The sequence below is a fragment of the Aulonocara sp. 'chitande type north' Nkhata Bay genome, linkage group LG8 (genome assembly GCF_057382095.1).
Source record: "Aulonocara sp. 'chitande type north' Nkhata Bay isolate Kocher_YH1m ecotype deep benthic linkage group LG8, A_spYH_male_GT1.1, whole genome shotgun sequence".
Taxonomy (NCBI): domain Eukaryota; kingdom Metazoa; phylum Chordata; class Actinopteri; order Cichliformes; family Cichlidae; genus Aulonocara; species Aulonocara sp. 'chitande type north' Nkhata Bay.
In genome coordinates this window covers 13,717,054-13,736,059 of record NC_141351.1, presented here as the reverse complement: position 1 = coordinate 13,736,059, position 19,006 = coordinate 13,717,054, and the positions used below count along the sequence as shown (strand labels likewise).

Below are 19,006 nucleotides of genomic sequence, written 5' to 3'. Positions count from 1 at the left end.
AACATTAACCTTAAGACACAATTACAAATTTAGGTTAAATTATACATTAGAAATCTTAAAATTATAACGCATATCCATGCGTTTTCTCTCATAGTAAGTCATTGCTTATCGTCTTCTTTCCATTCACTAGATCGCCTTCTCCCAGCACGGTGGCATTATGGATCTCGTCCAGTTCTTTGTTACATTTTTCAGGTAAGTGTATAAAATATTTATTTATTCCTAAACGTGAACTCAGTCATTTCTTTTAGTCACAAAGCCTTGAGACTGATTCACAGCAACCTGGCAAGCCAGTTGTCAATTGCCAGCAACTTTCACCAACCGCTTGTGAAAAAGTCATTCTACCAATACAAATCGTGGTTATGACAGCGTCACCGACTGGTTTCTAGGCCTGTGAGACTGAAGCCTGGTGTTACGTTGAGATGGTTCAGTCTAAGAAAAACAGGTTAAATAAATAAGTGTATATAATAAGAAAAAGCTGTTGTTTAAAAAATGATTGAAACCCAATTAGTTTTGCTTTTTAGATATGTATGTTTCACTTGGTGAACGACTGTGTGAGCAAATAAGAGTTGAGCAATAATGTTTCCCAGCATAAAGAAAACTAATATTGAATGATGGTGAAAGAACCATTAATGCCAAATTATATATTTTAAGGTTGCCGTGACATGCATTAAACGTCTTTTGTAGGGAAGTTCTCCTTTGTTCGGGTTGCCAGGCCACAACCTGGTATATATTAGCAGCAACAGAGCAGCAGGCTCAGTGAAAAGAGCCTTGGTTTTAAACTTGCCCTCCGCAGCCCACACCTGTCAGTCACTAAAAGCATCTGAGACATTATAAAATGAACTACACCACGAAATGGGCCTGACTGCATCTAAAAGCATTTCACTTTAAAACTACAGAAACTGGTCTTCTCAAATGTTACACAACACGAACTTTTTAAAAACTTTCTAATGGAAAAAAATGTTTTAAATGATTAATTTTATACTTGTGTTTGGTTTTATTTAATTTTTGCAATGCATCCCTACTATTTGGAAACAGGGCTGTAAGTGTTCTCCAGTCAGGAAACATTATCCACTATATCGTCACTCTCAGCTCTTCTCTCCTGGGCCTTACTGAGTTATGTGAGCCTTTTAGGTCAGTTCTGCTAACCGAATACATGTAAATGCTTCTTGTGTCTTCAAGGTAGCAATTTTCCTTTTTCAAGTGCCAAATGAACTGCCAGTTACAATTTAAGTAGGTGCACATTTCTATGAAAGTGCCATCTAAATAGAAGGTGTGGGCGATCAAGATATGAGGACTGTTAATGATTTTTCATCCAGAGAACTGCGATGAAAGTCTTTCATTGAAATGTTTAAAAGGAGTAAATTGGGCTGTCTCAAAGGTACATCAAAGTCTGAATAAGTTAAGAAGATGTGAGTATAATTGCAAAATTTATACTGTAAGTTATCCTAAATATTGCTATCTGTGAAAAGATTCAGAAGATGTTCCCCACAGCCATATGTGTGGTTTCTGGTTACTGACCTTATAGCAAGAGTTGTTTTCTGTGTATAGGCGTTCATTTTTTGATCTTGTGCTGCCCAGAGTAGCTAAATGGACTAAAATGCTATGTGTGTAGGTGTCACGAAGGGAATAGAAGATCGTCTTTGCCCAAGGCACCTGCCCATCATTACACAACCCACAATAACTTTCCCGTAAAGCTGTCACACAAACAGTGATCCTCTGCTTCAAGCGTATCACGTTACAGTTCAATAGCCAATTTCAGGAATCGTTGGAAAGAAAAAGAGAGGCTGATAGTTTAGTTTGTCTAAAATATATTACACACAAAAACAGTTTTGAACAGGTTCACAACATGGACACAACGCAGCTACAGTTTGGTCCTTCTTTTTGTTGTTTCAGTATTAGTTATAAAAACTGTTTATGCTTTAAGTATTTCTAAGATCCAGGATTTGTTTCCATTGTTAGAGAGGTGATAATAATTCTCATAATGTCTACATCGTCCTTCTGTTGTCCAGTTTTTACTGACCCATGAAAAAGAAAAAAAAGCCTTGATGCAGTGACAAACAGCTTGTTTTTTTTCTGAAGAGGGATGAAATCCGCAGGAAACATAATCAGCTTGATGACAAAATGTCAAATCACCCCACAGGGTTTCTAGGCCTCCTTGTATAAGAGGTAGAGGGCGACGAAATGACAGCATGACTCTTCTTCAACTATGTTTATTCAGTGTTTACTTTACCTTTTCCACTGCAAGCCTTTTGACACCTAGTATTTTTCCATTATTTCCATATTTCTTCTTCATCTGAATTCATAAACTTCACTTGTCTAAGTTGTAATCTAGTTAGCGTGATTACGCTTTGTGTTCTACAGCCAAAAATCTGTCTGGTCATTTCTGCCACATGAAAATCCCATTCAGACACTCTCAACCCCTTTTTCTGCCGCTCACTGTTATCTTCAAAGGTGTCTAAGATGGCTCAAGTACTTCTAAAAGAATGAAACGGTTTCAAAGCTTAAAATACATTTCATGTGTGACCGTGATATTTGAAGCAGAGTTTCACTTCAGTCAACGCTTAAATTTCACTTTACTTATTTTTTTCTTTTCCTGTTATCACTTTCTTCAAACATCCTGGCCAATGGACCTGTTGTAGAAATGTAGCATATCAAGTCAACATCTTACTGTTCCTATTGCAGCATTTCAAATCAAAACGGCATCGCCTTTATTCCTGTACTTTAACACAGGTTTAATTTCAGTGATTAGAGAATGGCTTGAAGGAAATGTGAAAATATTTACCCTTATTTGTTTCAAGTGGATAAAATGTTCAAATTTCAGATTGTTCAAAGTAATTGAAGTAATTGATTAAATCAAATGTAAGCCAACACTAATACTTTCCACGAGCTTGCTTAGGTAAAAACACCATTTGACACATGTTCTTAATTAAAACAAAGCTAAAATGTCTCTTTAGCAGATAATAATCTTTACATTCTCATCTGTCACATGGATAATGAAGTGGAAGCTCTCAATCAGTCATATTTTTCTATCCCGGTAGAGCTCGGACCTTGCTGAATTTCCCTTGACTAATGTGCTGTCGGATTATTAATTGAAGTAATCAGCCAAAATATTCAGTCTACTGAGAAATGAATATTCCGCCTCTTCAAATCATCTTCGCTGTTTTGTTAGCAGGAAACTTTGAAATTTTGAGTCTGTCCTGTCTTGATCACTGATAATGTCAGGAGTTTAATCATGTCGAAGCTACGTACTTGTACTGTAAGAAAAGCTCGCAAAATTGAGCTCATTGTTTTGCAGAATTGCTGGAAGTTGCACGGCCGCTTAGATTAGCAGAAAAGGGCTAATGTGGCTTTGTCCAAACATGATAAATCTTACTAATTAATAAATGATATGCCCTTTGTTTAGATACAAAAAATAAACAATACGACAAGTTGTGAGGTGTTGCGCAGAGCTGGTATTTGAAGGACTGCCTGCTCCTTTGACCCAAAGAGAGATTATGCTTTCAACAAGCTTGCAAGTAAAAATATAATCTGCCAGTTTTTTTTCTGTGTCTGTGTGTGTGTCCCTTCCTCCCCCACAATGCACTTCGACAATTCTACACAATCTTTCAAACTGAAGGCAAAAACTTTCAGCTAAATTAAAAACAGCATGTCCTCGGTCACGGTGACATTCATTCAGGTTGCTTGCAACCAAAAAGGAGCTCTACTGTAGCTAAAGGCTTTAAATGATTTCATATGGGGCTACCTTAATGTTGCATATGCATATGAAAAAATAGAATATTTTGCTGATATTGTTTCCTCTCTGTCAAAACAGTTGCTTTCTGTCACTACTCCTGGTGGCAGCGGTGGTGTGGAAGATCAAACAAACCTGCTGGGCTTCTAGACGACGAGAGGTAAGTCGATAAAACACACCGTGCTTACATAAATACACCTGACTTTAACAAATTGTGAATATGCCGGTTGTTTATGCAAAAGCATTTGGCGTTTTAAGGAACGTGGGGTGACAATCACTGCATGTTGTTACAGCTTCTGTTCCAAATACACACAGCCCCTCTCTTCTCAGAGGCAGTCTGACTTCTGCTCTTTAGTGAAATCAAAAGGAAAGAGGGCAGCATTTGTTCTTTCTCTTCAAGACAGTGTCTGAAATCAGATTTCAAGAGTTGTATGGGAGTTGGCAATGCTGCACTACCCACAGAGTGGAGAGTTGAGATCCGTCACTGTGTTATTTGTAAAATCAGGAGTTGGAGCTTAACTCGGATGATAACTGTGGTTAAAGGACTGCTTTCAGACTGGTAGATTGTGGTTTGATTACATTTTTTAATGCTTATAGTTCTGTCCATTTCTTCATATTTTCCTCACCCCTCATATTTTGCTAGGAAAAAAATATATACACATTATATATGGCAAAATGAGAGTGGGCACAATTCTAAAGAGTTGATATAACCACCTTCTTGTAATTTCTGTAAGTAATCTATGGGAATAGCTCGACAGATTTCTTCGAGGATATGCCAGAGTTCTTTGGATGTTGTCTGCCTTTTGTTCTGTGAGAGAGCCTTCACTTTGGGGCAACATGTTAACGCAGATTTTCAGTCCAGTTCTTGTGTAATTTGAGAGATCTCAAGCCTTGTTTGCCTTTGTTAAAAATGGCTTCTCTACAGCCACCCTTCCACTTCTGAGGTGGTTTTAGAAAAATACTACTTTATACCAGCTAAACTGGCATTTTATGACTTTGGCATTTACATAGAGAAAACTAAAGAAATTGGAGGAAATTTTCTTTTTCTTTTTGCAACATGCTGCTAGTAAGAAAGTGACTAAAGATATAAAGATACAATTTAAAATTGCGTTGCTAAATTGCGTGTTACACGTGGATAGAAAATTGACTCACCCCTTCTGATTGCTCAGGTGTCACCATTAGGCTGATGATGGTACAGGGCAGGCTGTAAGGTTCTCAGCATGATGTTTAGAACTCCTTTTAGAGGGCTTTAGGCTGACTATTTGATTATTTTGTCAGAAATACATATGATTAACAGTAAAGATGATAATTGTGATAAATTGTGAATTTAAGTTTAATGGCCCAGTGGAAAGAAGAACGAGAAAGGAGAAAGTGCAGATACTGTGAATGACCAAAGGAAAAGGTGGATATGAATCATTAAAATTCAACGTTGGAAAGATAGGGCTGAAAAAGACGGGGAAGAAGAAGGATTATAGATGAGATGATTGTCAGTGGAAATTATAAGAGAGGGTTAGAAGGAAGGATACTGTGGAGGAAATTTAGGGAAAAGGCAAATATATGCAAATTCATCTCACTGCCCTTAACCCAAACTGTATCGGCTGGTTTCTGGTTTCTATCAGAGTAACTGACATTTCCATCTCCTCAGTGAATCCATACATTCTCCTGGATGCTGTTTGGTACTCAATAGCAGGAGTTTTCATTTGGTGCGTATCCAGCCTTTATGACATGTGGGCTACTAATAAATCTCTCACAATTTATATCCCCATCGGGGATGACATTGATAATTATGGGATCTGAATTTTATATTCTCTAATTGATATATGAAAATAAACAAGAATGATAGCTGCCGTGAGTTCGAATCATGCCTATCCAAAGAATTAAAGTCAATAAAAAATTAATGCGAGCAGATGGCTCATGGCATTAAAATTCTGCTCACTTTTCTGTTTGCTCATCTGTTTTGTCACTGTCCTTCAGGCATCCGATCAAAACAAATGCATAGTTAAATAAAACCCCCTATATCTTAATTTCTCTGGGTTAAAAGTTTTGTTGTGGCTAAAAGAACGTGTACACATACATATATATATATATATATATATATATATACATGTATATATAGTTCATATTATTTATTGCTCTGTATTTGAAGGCACACCTACTGGAGTTTCTTGTTGATATGTCATTACAGAACTTCTTAGATTATACAGAGTGAAAACTTGCACCAGTTAGAAAAGATGAGGCTTTGATTTCTAGTGCACGGTTTTATAAATATGTGAAAAACAGTAGCTCAAGGTTTCCCTTATGTTCTTTTCAGAAGCCCTACTTTTAAAGAAACATTTTAAGGAGAAGCAGTGTCGGTAACCTTTTCCTGAAAGCTGTAACAGCCTGGAGGGTGTTATTCAACACTGTAATGGGTGCTTCAGCTGTGCAAGTAGTTTTCAACTACTTCTTATGTGGCAGTTCTCATGAGCACTCTTCCACAATACCTAAGAGATTGTTACAGAAACAGTAAAGGTCTTTTTTATGTGCTATCTGAGTAAAAAAGTTTCATATATCAAGTAGGACTTCTAGTGCATTATTTTTCTGAGTGCTTGTATGTTTTTGAAGCTATAAGCTCAAACCACTAATTTTCATCTTCACATCTAATGCAGCATGAGCTATTACCATAATTTTTATTGATTTTGATTACATTAAAAACGTTTCAGCTGGGAAAAGGATCCAACGTTTCTGTGAGTGACCTTCAGCTTACATCTTCATCTTGGATTTCTTTAGTAAACTCTATTATAAGTCTATATCTACAAGTTATTTTATAACAGACTTGCATGCCCATGCACCTGCTGCCTAGATACTTTCATTCAGTTTGGACATTCATATGGAGAGCTTGCTGGATTAGGTGCAGTTCTTAAACCAACTAAGTTTATAACTTGTAAAGTTGTCCCAGTACTGACTTGCTATCCTCAGGACTGTCTCGGTAACAAAACAAAATTAATAATTCATCCTACAATAATACATATAGCGAAAAACCCAGCAATCATATGACCCCCTATGAGCAGGCAGGTTGCTGTTAGTGGGAAGGAAAAACTCCCTTTTAACAGGAAGAAACCGCCAACGGAACCAGGCTCAGGGGGGGGGAGGGTTTCTTGGAAAATTTGTACAATTGTACATTGCTTTCTCACATTTGAAAAGTGCTTCATAACTTGTTTATTATCTTTTTAGTGTTTGCCATTATAAATGCCAATATTACAGAATAAGTCAGAAGGAAAGACATGAGACAAGCAGGAGTGTTTAGGAAATGTTGAAAAAGCTTAAAAGATTTGGAGTAAAATAGTCTGAAGATTGGAATACATGATTGATGGCGGTATATATCAGAGGATGCTAAACAACAAGTTCCTATTTCTATTGGAGGAAGCTGAGGGCGTCTAAAGCTTGCTGCTGTATTTTTACAGTTAATTAAGAAATCCTCCAGCAGGTGCAAGGATGACTTCATGGAGTTATGCTCTTCTCACAGTGGGAGGGTGAAAGGATGGATTGGAGTTGGACCATAATCAATCCTAAGAGGAAATAAAAAGTAATATTGCTTTCTTTCCCCCTTTTTTTTCTGTTGCCTGCTCTAAAGGCAATTACACAAAATCACTTTCATTTCCTAGAGAGGACACTCTTGGGTTTGCTCATTTTACACAGCCAATTCTGGACATTAAACATATTATTCTCCATTAGGCTTCAGTGAGCACATTTTATAGGTACAAGATTTAATGATTAAGTTAATATTTATTCCAGGGTAAATACATTGTGTTTGCTAGTTGAACACGTATGGTCAAACAGCTTCTTTTTTTTTTTTTACTTAAGTCCTGTACCCGCCAATTTACCTGGAGAAAAGGTGATTCAAAAGATTATAAGAGTCATTTTCTTTCTCATCAGCTACACATTGATTCACTAATTTTTAAAATAACTCTGTTACTGTAGATTTGAAGGATTATTTTCTAATCCACCAGTTTTGCCCTTATTTTTCACTGTTACTCAGATAATTATCCAGTGCCAAGCGAGTGGTGGAAAACAGAATGTCTGATTTACTACACTGCTTGTAATACTAGCTACTTGATGTTGTGTAGTAACCAAAGTAAAGTTATAACTACGGACTAAGTCTCCTGTAGTGTTAGGTTAACCGACTCAGTTCTGTCAGTGTTGTCTCATTGATGACCTGATTTGGCTCTTTTGTAAACACTATGTCCAGTTAATTTGAAAGAATTGGTGCACAGCCTCAGCACTTACAAGACTTGTCCAAATACAAGATGGGAGGATTTGGTCTGCGGGGCCATTTAAGCCTCAATCTGACATAAGGGCATGGAATGAATGAGTCCTAATGAGGCTTTCAGGAATGGCAGAGACAATAATGAGATTCTGATTAGGCCAAGTGGCATATGGATGCCTGATACTTGGTATTGGCTTTTTGATGTGAAGTCTGTATTACTCCTTCTGTAATGTGTTGGATCGAAAAGGCAATAGTTTTATATGATATTTATATTTGTGGGGGTTTTTTTGTCTCAGGATCAAATTTGACAAGAGTATTTCTTTATATCCAAGCAATCATTGTCATAATAATAAGGACATAATCGTAAAAGAATAGCTGTGAATGGAGGATACCCAATACCCAATGATTCAATAATAAACAAGAGCATTCCACGAGCCTTTAAATGGAGAATATGTAATTCCTTCTATTAAGTTAATCTTACAAGGCTGATCATTTACCACACTAAATGAATAATTGAATAAGGGGTTTCTTTTTGTGTGGACTTGAAAGGATGTGGTTTCAAAGTGACAGCTTTTATATTTGAATAATTTTAGTTGAAGGTAGGTGACAAGACTTGGATCCTGAGTGGGGAAAAAGGGAGGAAGACAACAGCTGTAAATGCCACAGAAGAGGACAAGGGCTGACCTCTTTGAAGCTACCTGTGGGGGGAACAGAAGGGAGGGAGTGTTGACATTTCACGAGACTGCAACACAAAGATGATACACACACAAGCACATGAATTTATCTAATGCAGCTCCTCTCTTTATCGCTCTCACACACAGAGACATGCTTCGCAACATATGTAAATACAGATGGTTGTGTAGAGCAATGTTTTCTTGTGCTATTGTAGGTGAAAGGACCATTATTATTACATTATCGTGGCCTTCATAACTACTGATGGGCAGATCTGATGGCGCAATGATTGTTGTGTCAGCTGAAGACAAGCAAGTGAGGAATGTAAAAGTTGGCGCAAAGGCTTGTGGTATATTTTTATTTCAGTATATGTGTTTTTGTCTTGGGACTCTAGCTTTTATAGTTATTTGTTTTGGTTGTTCGGAAGACCACATGACCATCAATTTCTTGCAAATGCGTAGATGTGCGTTCACAGAAAACGCACTCAAGTTATTGCCAACACATCATCTGCACAAACCAGGAAATGGAATCAAAACAGCTGCTTGTGTGTGATGTTCACAGCTGTCCATTTTCCTGTCTGAATTTGAGTGTACTTCAGGTCTTGGCCAGAATGAGCCAAACCAAGCCCTTTGTGTGTGTGTGCAGATGTGCTGTAGGCACTTTCACATAAAAGACCCCTGAGTTTAAGGGCTGAATGGCATGCGTGTTTATTGCAAGTGATCATCATAACATTCACTTTAATTTTTCTTGCAAAGAACGTAAACAAATACTCCATTGGCAAGGCAAAAACATGGCATTCCAAAGAGGACTCCATGCATTTGATTGCCTAGCACCTAAATACACATCCTGCTTTTTCATACAGGCACCAAGAGCCTTAAGTATCACCCAAAATAGCCACTTCAACAACACCCATTTGGATTGCCTGATTTATTATTGTGCTCTCATTGACAGAAGTGAAAGGAACACATTACTAACCACATAATTTTCGCTTGTCCCTCTGCAGACTTGTTGGTCTCAGTGTGTGCTCTTGAAGAGCTCAATCAGCAGTCATCGATTGCTACAATAAGATTATCCTACTCTTAAGCCTCTTGTCACCTTGATTGTCCTTTGTTCAGTTTAAAGTTTGCGCTCTAATAATTCCACCTTAAGTTACACATCGAGCACGACTGTCATTAGTAGTACAACTTATGCCACAGTTTGGAAGTTTAGAAGCTATCTTACTAATAAGTGACTATTTTATATATTCATTTAACCTCCCATACTCAAGCACTTCAACATTTTGTTTTCCATTTTATGAAGTGTTTACTTTTATTTTTATTCTGCGGGACTGAGCCGGTGGGTACAGCCAGTGATCTTTGAAAGGGACAAAGTGACCTGCTTAGGTGTAGAATATGCTCAGAGGCGGGATGACACCTACCCTTTTATAGAATCCAGTGAAGGGAACAAAATGCTGTATTCACTAGACAGATAATTCATGCACTCACTTGCCAAATTAATCAAGTTGCATAGTAATGCACTCCATGCCCACCCTTATCAAAACTGTGAATGGCTCCAGCTTGTATTCTTGACAAAATCAGTCTGTCATTGCACAAACGTTAATTGGTTTTACAGAGTTCACTCTCGCCTTTTGTCAGTAACTTAGTATTCATTTCTAGAATCTTTCCGGTATTGTGTTGGACCTTTGATGATTGTATTCCCAGCACATTTCTGAAACATGTTCTGGACACAGAGCAAAGCATTCCCCGACTTTGCTCCCGCTCTCTTTTTGTGATTTGCTGCTGCTTTAAATTAATTCTGCACCATGATAAATAACATTGCTTCTATCTGACATTTACAATGAACGTTGTTGGATTTGAAGCTTTTGTGTTGGAACCAGTAATAACCGGTGAGCTGTTTTCTTGTTTTGCAACAACTTTGCTTGGCACTCGAGCCTGTGTTTATCTTATTGCAAAGGGCAAAATTTCTCATTTCAACTTGTGGTGGCCTAGGCAGGTCAGATCTGTTGGTTTGGTATTGCTGCTTTGACGTTTAATAGTAGAGATGTACAACAATCTAACACGGGACCTCAGATGTAAGTTAAAAAATCAGAGCTACAAAAGAAAAATCAATCAGGTGATCAATCTCAATTTCATATTGTTGTTTTTTTCCCCTTAGCTTTACCTCCCCTAGGCAATATTTTCAGACTGAGGGAACAAATCGGTGCAGTTTTTGGGGCCTTTTTTCATGCATGTTCTACCAGCAAGTCTGTACAACAATACAGTAACAGCTGCATCTTCAAAATAATGTACTGACACAAAATACACCCTCTTTTTTAGCTCTGAGGTTTTATGTATCAGGACCTAATAAAACATCGTCTGGTCCTTACCGGGTTCTAAAATGATTCAGATGAATAAGAAAAAAAAACTCATAATACACCATGTCATTATTTACTTATTAAAAACCAAAAATGGAAAACCACTGTGTGAGAAACCAAGCCCCACAGCCCTTTGATTCCATTAATTATTAAACCACCTTAAGCAGCAATAACTTGATGTAATCATTTTCTGTATCAATCTCTGACATCATTATTGAGGCGTTTGGGCTAACTGTGTTTTTTACAGCGTTCCTTTAGTTCACTGAGGTTTATGGGCATTTGTTTATCTTGAGGTCCGGCGACAGCATTTCACTTCTTTTCACTCTGGAATACTTTGGTATACAGAGGAGTTCATGGTAAACGCAATGACTGCAAGGTTCCCGGGTTCTGTGACTGCAAAACGAGCCCAAATCATCCTCCCTCCACCATCGTTGATGTGAGGTGTTTGTGCAGTAAGGCCAGAAGTCTTGTTGTTTGTTCTTCCAAACAAGCCAAACTTATTCAGTTTGAACAGGTTCATAGCATTGCAAAGTCCAACCTTGGGGTCAAGTTGCTGGGCCACTTCTGTGAGATTAGCAACTGTGAATGTTCAATGTTTTCCACTTGTGAATAATATTTCTCACTGGAGAGTGATGGACTTCAGATTGCTTGGAAGTGGCTTTGTAGACAATACTTCAGATCAGCAAAATGCCAAATCTTGTGCTTTGATCGAGGTCCTCACATTTGCTGATGTTGGATTAGTCAAATGATTTCATTAGCGTCACACGGTTCTACTTATCTTCTTAATTCATGTGGGAGCATTTCGACTGGGGTTACTTTTTCACACAATGCTTCTGCATTTTTGTTATAATTTGTGTAATGTGATGTTTCCTTGTTGTTCTGAGGTTGTATTAAAATAAATTTAATTTGGTAAGGGACAGGTTTTTTTTTTTTTAATGTGTCCTGATAAGTAAAACCTTTGAATTGAAAGAGAGTATACTTTCATTTTCAGAGTGTAGGACACACAGGATGCACTGGCTGTTTATCCGATTTTTAACCTTGGCCCAGACTACAATTAGATTTCCAGTGTTTTAAAAGTCCGACCCCAATTAATAACTACTTACATGTACTTACACTTAGTTACTTACACTTATATGGCATTGAAAGAATCCTGCGTAGAGTGGAAGAAAACAGAAACAAGGCAGTCATGATATTAATCACTGATGCTGCAGCTGGGTTGTGGCTGTAACATCTCTACTCATCATATTAAAGAAAAAGTAAAAGTCTGTCTCACTTTCTTTTGGATTATTGTGGCCATAACTAAAATTAGCATGGAGTTTGTTCACTGTTCATATTTGTGGGATGAACAGACGCTGTTTGTGTTGGCAGTGTGGACCGACTTGTTAATCAGGCTTTAATTCTGTGAAAGTCAGCAAACTCTAAGTGATTTGTATTGCTTTTGACTGGGGATAATGTGCATTCATTTTTATGTCCCAGTGACCATTGAGAATAAAGTTATGGCCCACCTTCCATTCTTTTAGATAGGACTGCAAAATAATCACCTGAGTCTATACGTGCATTGGTAGAAATGAGAAAATTCAGGAAACAACATTTGCTGATCATTATTAGCAAGTGTTATCATAATGAAAAAGTCAGGTGCAATCACAGATCATAATGTACTCCTTCTAAACGAACGGAATACTGTATCTTTCTGCAAATGAGTATGCTATGTCTATGCAGGACTGTGTGCTTACTTGAAGGGTTTGTGTTGCTATGCCAGGTAGTTACCTTTCTTGTTGTTGTGCACAGGCTACTTCAATCAGCACAGAATCAAATATGTTGTGTCTGTCATCTGGCCTGTGGTTAGCTTTTTATTTCACAGGTGTTATAATGTCAATTATCCCTGTTAAATTAGCAAATTAAGTTAAACAAATAATCTATTAGAAAGTACTTAAGGTAGATGTATACAAAACGTAATATACGTACATAACAATGTAATAAGGAAATGATTAAAAAAACATTTTTACTGTTTATTGTTTCATTTTTGGGTCTTTTAGGTTGATTAAGGCTGTGTTTTAATTAAAAAATGTTTTTATTAGATATCTACAATATTTTATATAAGATCAATTGTGCAGTATGGTCTTGTGTGTGTGTGTGTGTGTGTGTGTGTGTGTGTGTGTGTGTGTGTGTGTGTGTGTGTGTGTGTGTGTGTGTGTGTCTTTAGTGAGAAAAATATATATGCATAGGGTTTTTATAGATATAAACGCATAGATGGATGGATGGATGGATGGATGGATGGATGGATAGATAAGACCAAAATCATTTGAAGAGGTCTACCTATTTGAAGGTGTTCTTGGTGTTGAACCACTGTTTGCTACCAAATATCTTATTAGTGTTATGACATCTTATTTGGTGTTTTCCAGTGTACATCCTCAACAGAACAACAGCAATTTTAGATAATGAATGCAGAGGCCTAATAGTATTTTTATAAACCTGTTACACAGATCGAGTCCTTGATATACTGCTAGCCCCCCTTGTTCATTTCTACATTGCTGTCAACCTTTCCAGACCTCGTATGAATTTGCCAATTAATGGCCAGACTAATGAATACCTAATTATATTCAGGGTGAGCGAGGGTGAAGGTCTGGACACAAGATTTTCAGGGTTCATTACTGCCCCAAGGACAAATTCCTGTGCCGACAGAAAACTCAGCGTAATACAACTGACCCAAACAGTCACACACAGTTTTCTTAATGGGATGAGATAAATTAGAGACTACTTAAATTGTTTATTAGAGATGAAAAATCTGAGCTTTTTTGCATGAGATAAACTACAGAAGGCAACAAAAATGTTCTGTTATTGAAGCATTTGAATTCTACGGTGGCTTACATACAAATGCGATGTGCTGTGCTACAAAGTATTTGTACATGCTGTGTTCAAAGTTTGACACAGCTGAATTAGTATTATTATTATTGCTGTTATCATTATCATCATTATTCATCAATTAGTCTTATTCAATTCAGCCTCTCTGTCACATGGCTAAAGGCTCCACACTGGACAAGTTGTCAGCCTATCAGAGGGCAAACAGGTACTGTGAAATAGATATAAAAATAGTTTTTTTCTTGCAACTTCTCACTTACATTATTGTTGTTGCTTTGCTCAGTTTCTCTTCGTCATGAGGAGAAATGCAGGTAGCATGCAGATTGCACAAGCCTGCTGGATTAGACTAATCCTGATTCACTCACATACGCATGGTGGTAAGAATAAAACAGGTTGCTGCACATGTTTCATGAATCCAACGATAATGTTGCGAGAGTATTTTCTATGGAAATATTAGCGAATGAGGCCCAATGGACCTTTGTGACCACATCCATCTATTGTACTCCTTTTGATCCAACCTGCTTGTCTATGACTGGTGCAATCCGATCTTATTGTTAAAATATATCTGCTCAAAGCAAAAAGTGCTGCATGGTGGGAACAAATGCACTCACACACAGACAGACTTGTAGTGAAAATGATACCAGCCAAGCTGTTGTAGCTGGTAATCAATATTAGTCTGCATATACAGTAGCATCCAATGAAATGATCCCTGACCTTGGAGGTAGTGCTGAATTACTTTAACTAGTTGGTCACACGTGGGTCTTTTAATCACAGTAGTTCATTCATTTCTTATAATAAAGCTTATATTTTAGTTTTACAGTGGCTTAAAAATCACTTTTATATACATAATGTCACAATGTGCACAAAAAACAACCCTTGACTTTCCTTGTGTATTTGCTCACCTACTTGTTCTTTGGATTACTTAAAAACATCAATCACAGCTTTTCTTCAGGAATATAAAAGGTTTTTTTGCAATGACATTTTTTTCTTAACTTTTTTTTCATGTGAAACAATTTCTAGGATAAGTGCAGAGGATAGTCAGGTTATAAGGTGGACCAGCACAACCACTTGAAATGCTTACTAATCTGAAGTACAATTAGATCTTAATGCAACACACTTAAGCTCATCACAAATCCAATAACAATCACTGATGTCCTTGGCACTAAAATGGCAGCCTATTTAGATATTGATCAGACAATGATGAAAGTGTGGCGCTAGTTGTTTTACAATATTGATTAGTGAGGAACAAGAGAAGCTATTTTCTGCTCAGTCAAAGCCGCAGAAATTGTGTCACTGTGGGGTAATAACCGCACCACAGCCTGGAGAGAAACCGGTAAATATATTGCAGAATGTGTTGGTCAAATCTGGAGAGATGCGTTCCTACACTGATGGTTTTGATTTTTAATGTTAATGCATATGGAATCTGTCTAGTTTTGTATCATATTTTGTACCATTATATTAAAAAAAATCCTTTGAATATTTTTGTACCTCCATAACTATTTCATATAATATTTTTGCATCTAATTCAGGGCTATAAAAAAACAACTCAATACAAAAAGTAGACTTGGAGCTCAGTGGAGTAGTAATTCTCCATGTCTTTAGGTCATGGACATTTATGAGTAGTCTTTTAGTGCTTCCTCATTGATATCTGCTATTGATTTTTAGCTTCATACTGTAATAGCCCTGCAGCTATAGGTTACACTCGATGAAATCAGTATTTCATTTTCAGTTCTTCATTCTTTCTCATTCTTTAACCCTGTAAAGCAGCGGTCTCCAACCTTTTTTGCGCCACGGACCGGTTTATGCCCGACAATATTTTCACGGACCAGCCTTTAAGGTGTCGCGGATAAATACAACAAAATAAAACTAGTACGGGTACCGAAAAAAAGAAGATTTATTCATAACACACTTGAAAAGACCCAGGAAAACTGAGTTAACGATAAAAACGATAACAAAATAACGCTGAAAACCGATTTAAAAACCCTGAAAACCATACATTTCACACCCGAGCCTCAACTCTCGCGGCCTGGTACCAAACGACTCACGGACCAGTACCGGTTTGAGGCCCGGGGGTTGGGGACCGCTGCTGTAAAGTTTAGTTCTATAACATGTATGTTAAAAAAACAAAAACAATACAGTTACTGTGTCTATAGATTTTACCCACACACAAACCATCGCCTTCATATTGATTTGGGGTGACTTTTATGGGCTGACTCTTAAAATGATTATACTTTCAGGGTTTTTACGTTTTGGTGTAAATTATGTGTTTGAAATATGTACTGTTTATGTCTTTATATGTAGTCAATCACAAAGCCCCAAAAGCTTTTCCCTGTTGATATTGTTGTATGAGAGTATGCCCTGTGTTTTGCTTATCTGTCATCTGTGTTTGATATTACAGCAACTGATGAGAGAGCGTCAGCAGATGGCCAGTCGTCCTTTTGCCTCAGTCGACGTCTCATTGGAAGCCAGAGGAGAAGTAACAGAAGTGTTGCAGCCTGTGCTTGACGTGAGTCTTACTCACTCGCTTACATGTGCACATACAGATAATCACATTTGTGACGGTAAAGTTAACGGGAACTTATTATGCTGTTCATTATTTTCTCTTAGTTATATCGTTGCAGCTGTAGAGACTCTTGTTAATTATGACTAACTATTTAAATACAAATGCCAGCATGTGTACAAGTAATCCATGTGAGGCTTCAAGCTGCTCTAAACGCTGCATTTCAGACAGTTTCTCCTAGTCTTTGCTCTGTGTGACGTCATTAAAAACAGACATCCAGGCACAGAAACCTGTCCAAACCTTCTGTTTGTGAGACACTGCCACTGTCAAGAAGGTTAGCTTTATGGGTTTTGTGAAGAAAGTGGTTTGTTTCACTCAGGGCTTGAACTGAGGAGCTATAGCTAGGCTCAGCATATATTAAATACGGATTAATTTGACTGTTGGGTTTAGTCTCCAATATTAAACATATGAAAACTAAGAATAATACTCTTGATGCACATTTGCGTTTTCATTACTCTATTCCAGAAGCATCTTGGGAAAAATCTTACATAGCAATGGTTGACAGTGAATTCTTTATGAATTTCTTTCATTGTGATTATTGAAATTCCCTGTTTATAAAATCCATTATCTCGAAGAACCTTCAGTTTTGACACAAGCCTCAAACTGAGACTGTGTTATTTCCATTTAGTTATATTTGTACTAACATCAAATAAAAGCAAGCACTTTTTTGTTAGTGCATATACTGACATGTAGAGTATGGCAGTTATTATTGCTGCATAATTAGGGGTTATTGTGCCATTTTCAGCCATCTCGTGCCATCAACACAAAATATTTCAACCTTTTATTCAGTCGTCCAGTCAATAAGAAATGTGCCCGTTGTGACCCTTTCTCTCCATGCCTCTTGTTTATTTGTGTTGCCCTCTACAATCATTTTCCAATCAATGTTTTCTTTTTAATATTTTTTTAAAGCATCTATTATATGTTTCAAATTATTTGTATGGTGGTTTTAATCGTCTAGCTAGAAGCAATGGCCACTTCTTTTAAAAGCGTCACAGGAAATTGCTCGCTCTGATATTAAAATGATGACATCGGGACTGTTTTTGGAACATTTCATAATTTCATGGCCCACCGGGTGTATTTTACTCCGTTTCCATTTTTGCCTAATTTATCCTCTTTGGTTGTTTACTGGAAATATGCCACATGGTGCCTCTGCATTCGAAATGTGATTGATAATTTGTTTAGCTTGGATGCTCATATACCTTTGGTGTGAATTATTCTGTAGCCCCCAGTTGCTCCACTCTTATCTATTCCTCCCATACAGATAGAAAGTAGAGGGGTAGGCTGGCACTGAGTACAGTGCGGGGCTCTATGCCATGTGGAGTAAAAGCATCGTTTAAAGTTCTACGCAGAGGTACGTCGTCATCATAGCAACAAAGGGCCGATTCCTCATCTAGGAACAAGCCCTGTGTCACTCGGAGCTGAGAGAAATAAAATCACTGTGGCAACCGGCGAAGAGGCACTACATTAGCTATTAGTGTACCGCTGAGTGGTGCTCACTGTGCATTATGGTATTGTGAAGGGCAATGTAAAGAGCAAAACAGGAGGAAAACAATGCTTCTTAGCTGTCTGAGTGCACTATATTGTTGCACTTGTAAAGCGGTACAGTACACCCTAAATTTGAGTGGCGTTGGAAGCCGGTGCTCTGCCTTGATTCAGGTAAAATGTTAATTACGTACTTGACAGTGGGACACGTGTCCATCTGTCGTTCAGTAATTTATTGCAGTGCTGTTCCTCCCACTCCTGCGCAAAAAAAGAAATCAAAGATGATGTTCTTGTTATGCGGCACAGTAAAGAGGAGTCACTGGAGAATATTGCTGTAAAAAAATATTGCAAGCTGTTTTGAAAATGATAACTGGAAAAAAAAAATAGATCGTCAGTCTCCTGTTTCTCAACCCTGTCAAGATGCAGAATTGACCTTTAAATATGGGACTTTGAATCCTTCACCTAGATGTCCATATGGCCTTTATTGAAGTTGGCTTTGTTCCCTGTTATACTTTTATAACCACATACTTGTGCACATAAAACTGATCTTTCATTTACTTTACTTATATAAAGGGTCTAAATTTACCACATTTTGATATTCTTGGTGTAACCCCAACTAACCTTGAGCTGACCAGGTTATACTCCCTTCTCTTTCCTGCATCTGTTTATTTTCCAGTAAAGGCAACAGCTGGAAAAAAGAATGCAGTGCTGTTGTGGTCACATTTCCTTATGCTACAGTCACAAGAGATAAAAGAGTAGTTTGGGATTGCACCACAACCAAAGTTATTGCGACTGCGTGCAATGAATTTTCAGTCTTTGAAATGGTTACTTTGAAGACAGCGGTCGGGTCTGCACACGCTCAGTCAGCTGCCATCTTCAAATCGATTCTGCTGCGTCAAGTTGGCAGTGCTCTCAGTTTGAGATTGAATGGGGTCAAGTTAGCAATTACATGCAATCTTTTTCTTGTAATGCGGTGATTAATAGTGATAAATCGTCTTTATATAAAATTCAGATTCCACAGAACTTCATGATAACTACTTACATTCAGAGTCCAGTCAGAACTGCAGCAGAAATGTAGAAATTCTTCCACAGATAGTGATGTAG

The 19,006-nt window shown here is 37.6% G+C and overlaps 1 protein-coding gene across 1 annotated transcript in view; it reads left to right on the top strand.

Moving 5' to 3' along the window:
* Positions 1 to 19,006, top strand: part of atrnl1b (attractin-like 1b) — a 71,804-nt gene that overhangs the window by 43,870 nt on the left and 8,928 nt on the right. The window contains exons 25-27 of the mRNA XM_086303659.1: positions 131 to 192; positions 3,812 to 3,890; positions 16,259 to 16,366. Of these exons, the coding sequence (XP_086159785.1) occupies positions 131 to 192; positions 3,812 to 3,890; positions 16,259 to 16,366 (249 nt within the window). The remainder of the gene's footprint in view (positions 1 to 130; positions 193 to 3,811; positions 3,891 to 16,258; positions 16,367 to 19,006) is intronic.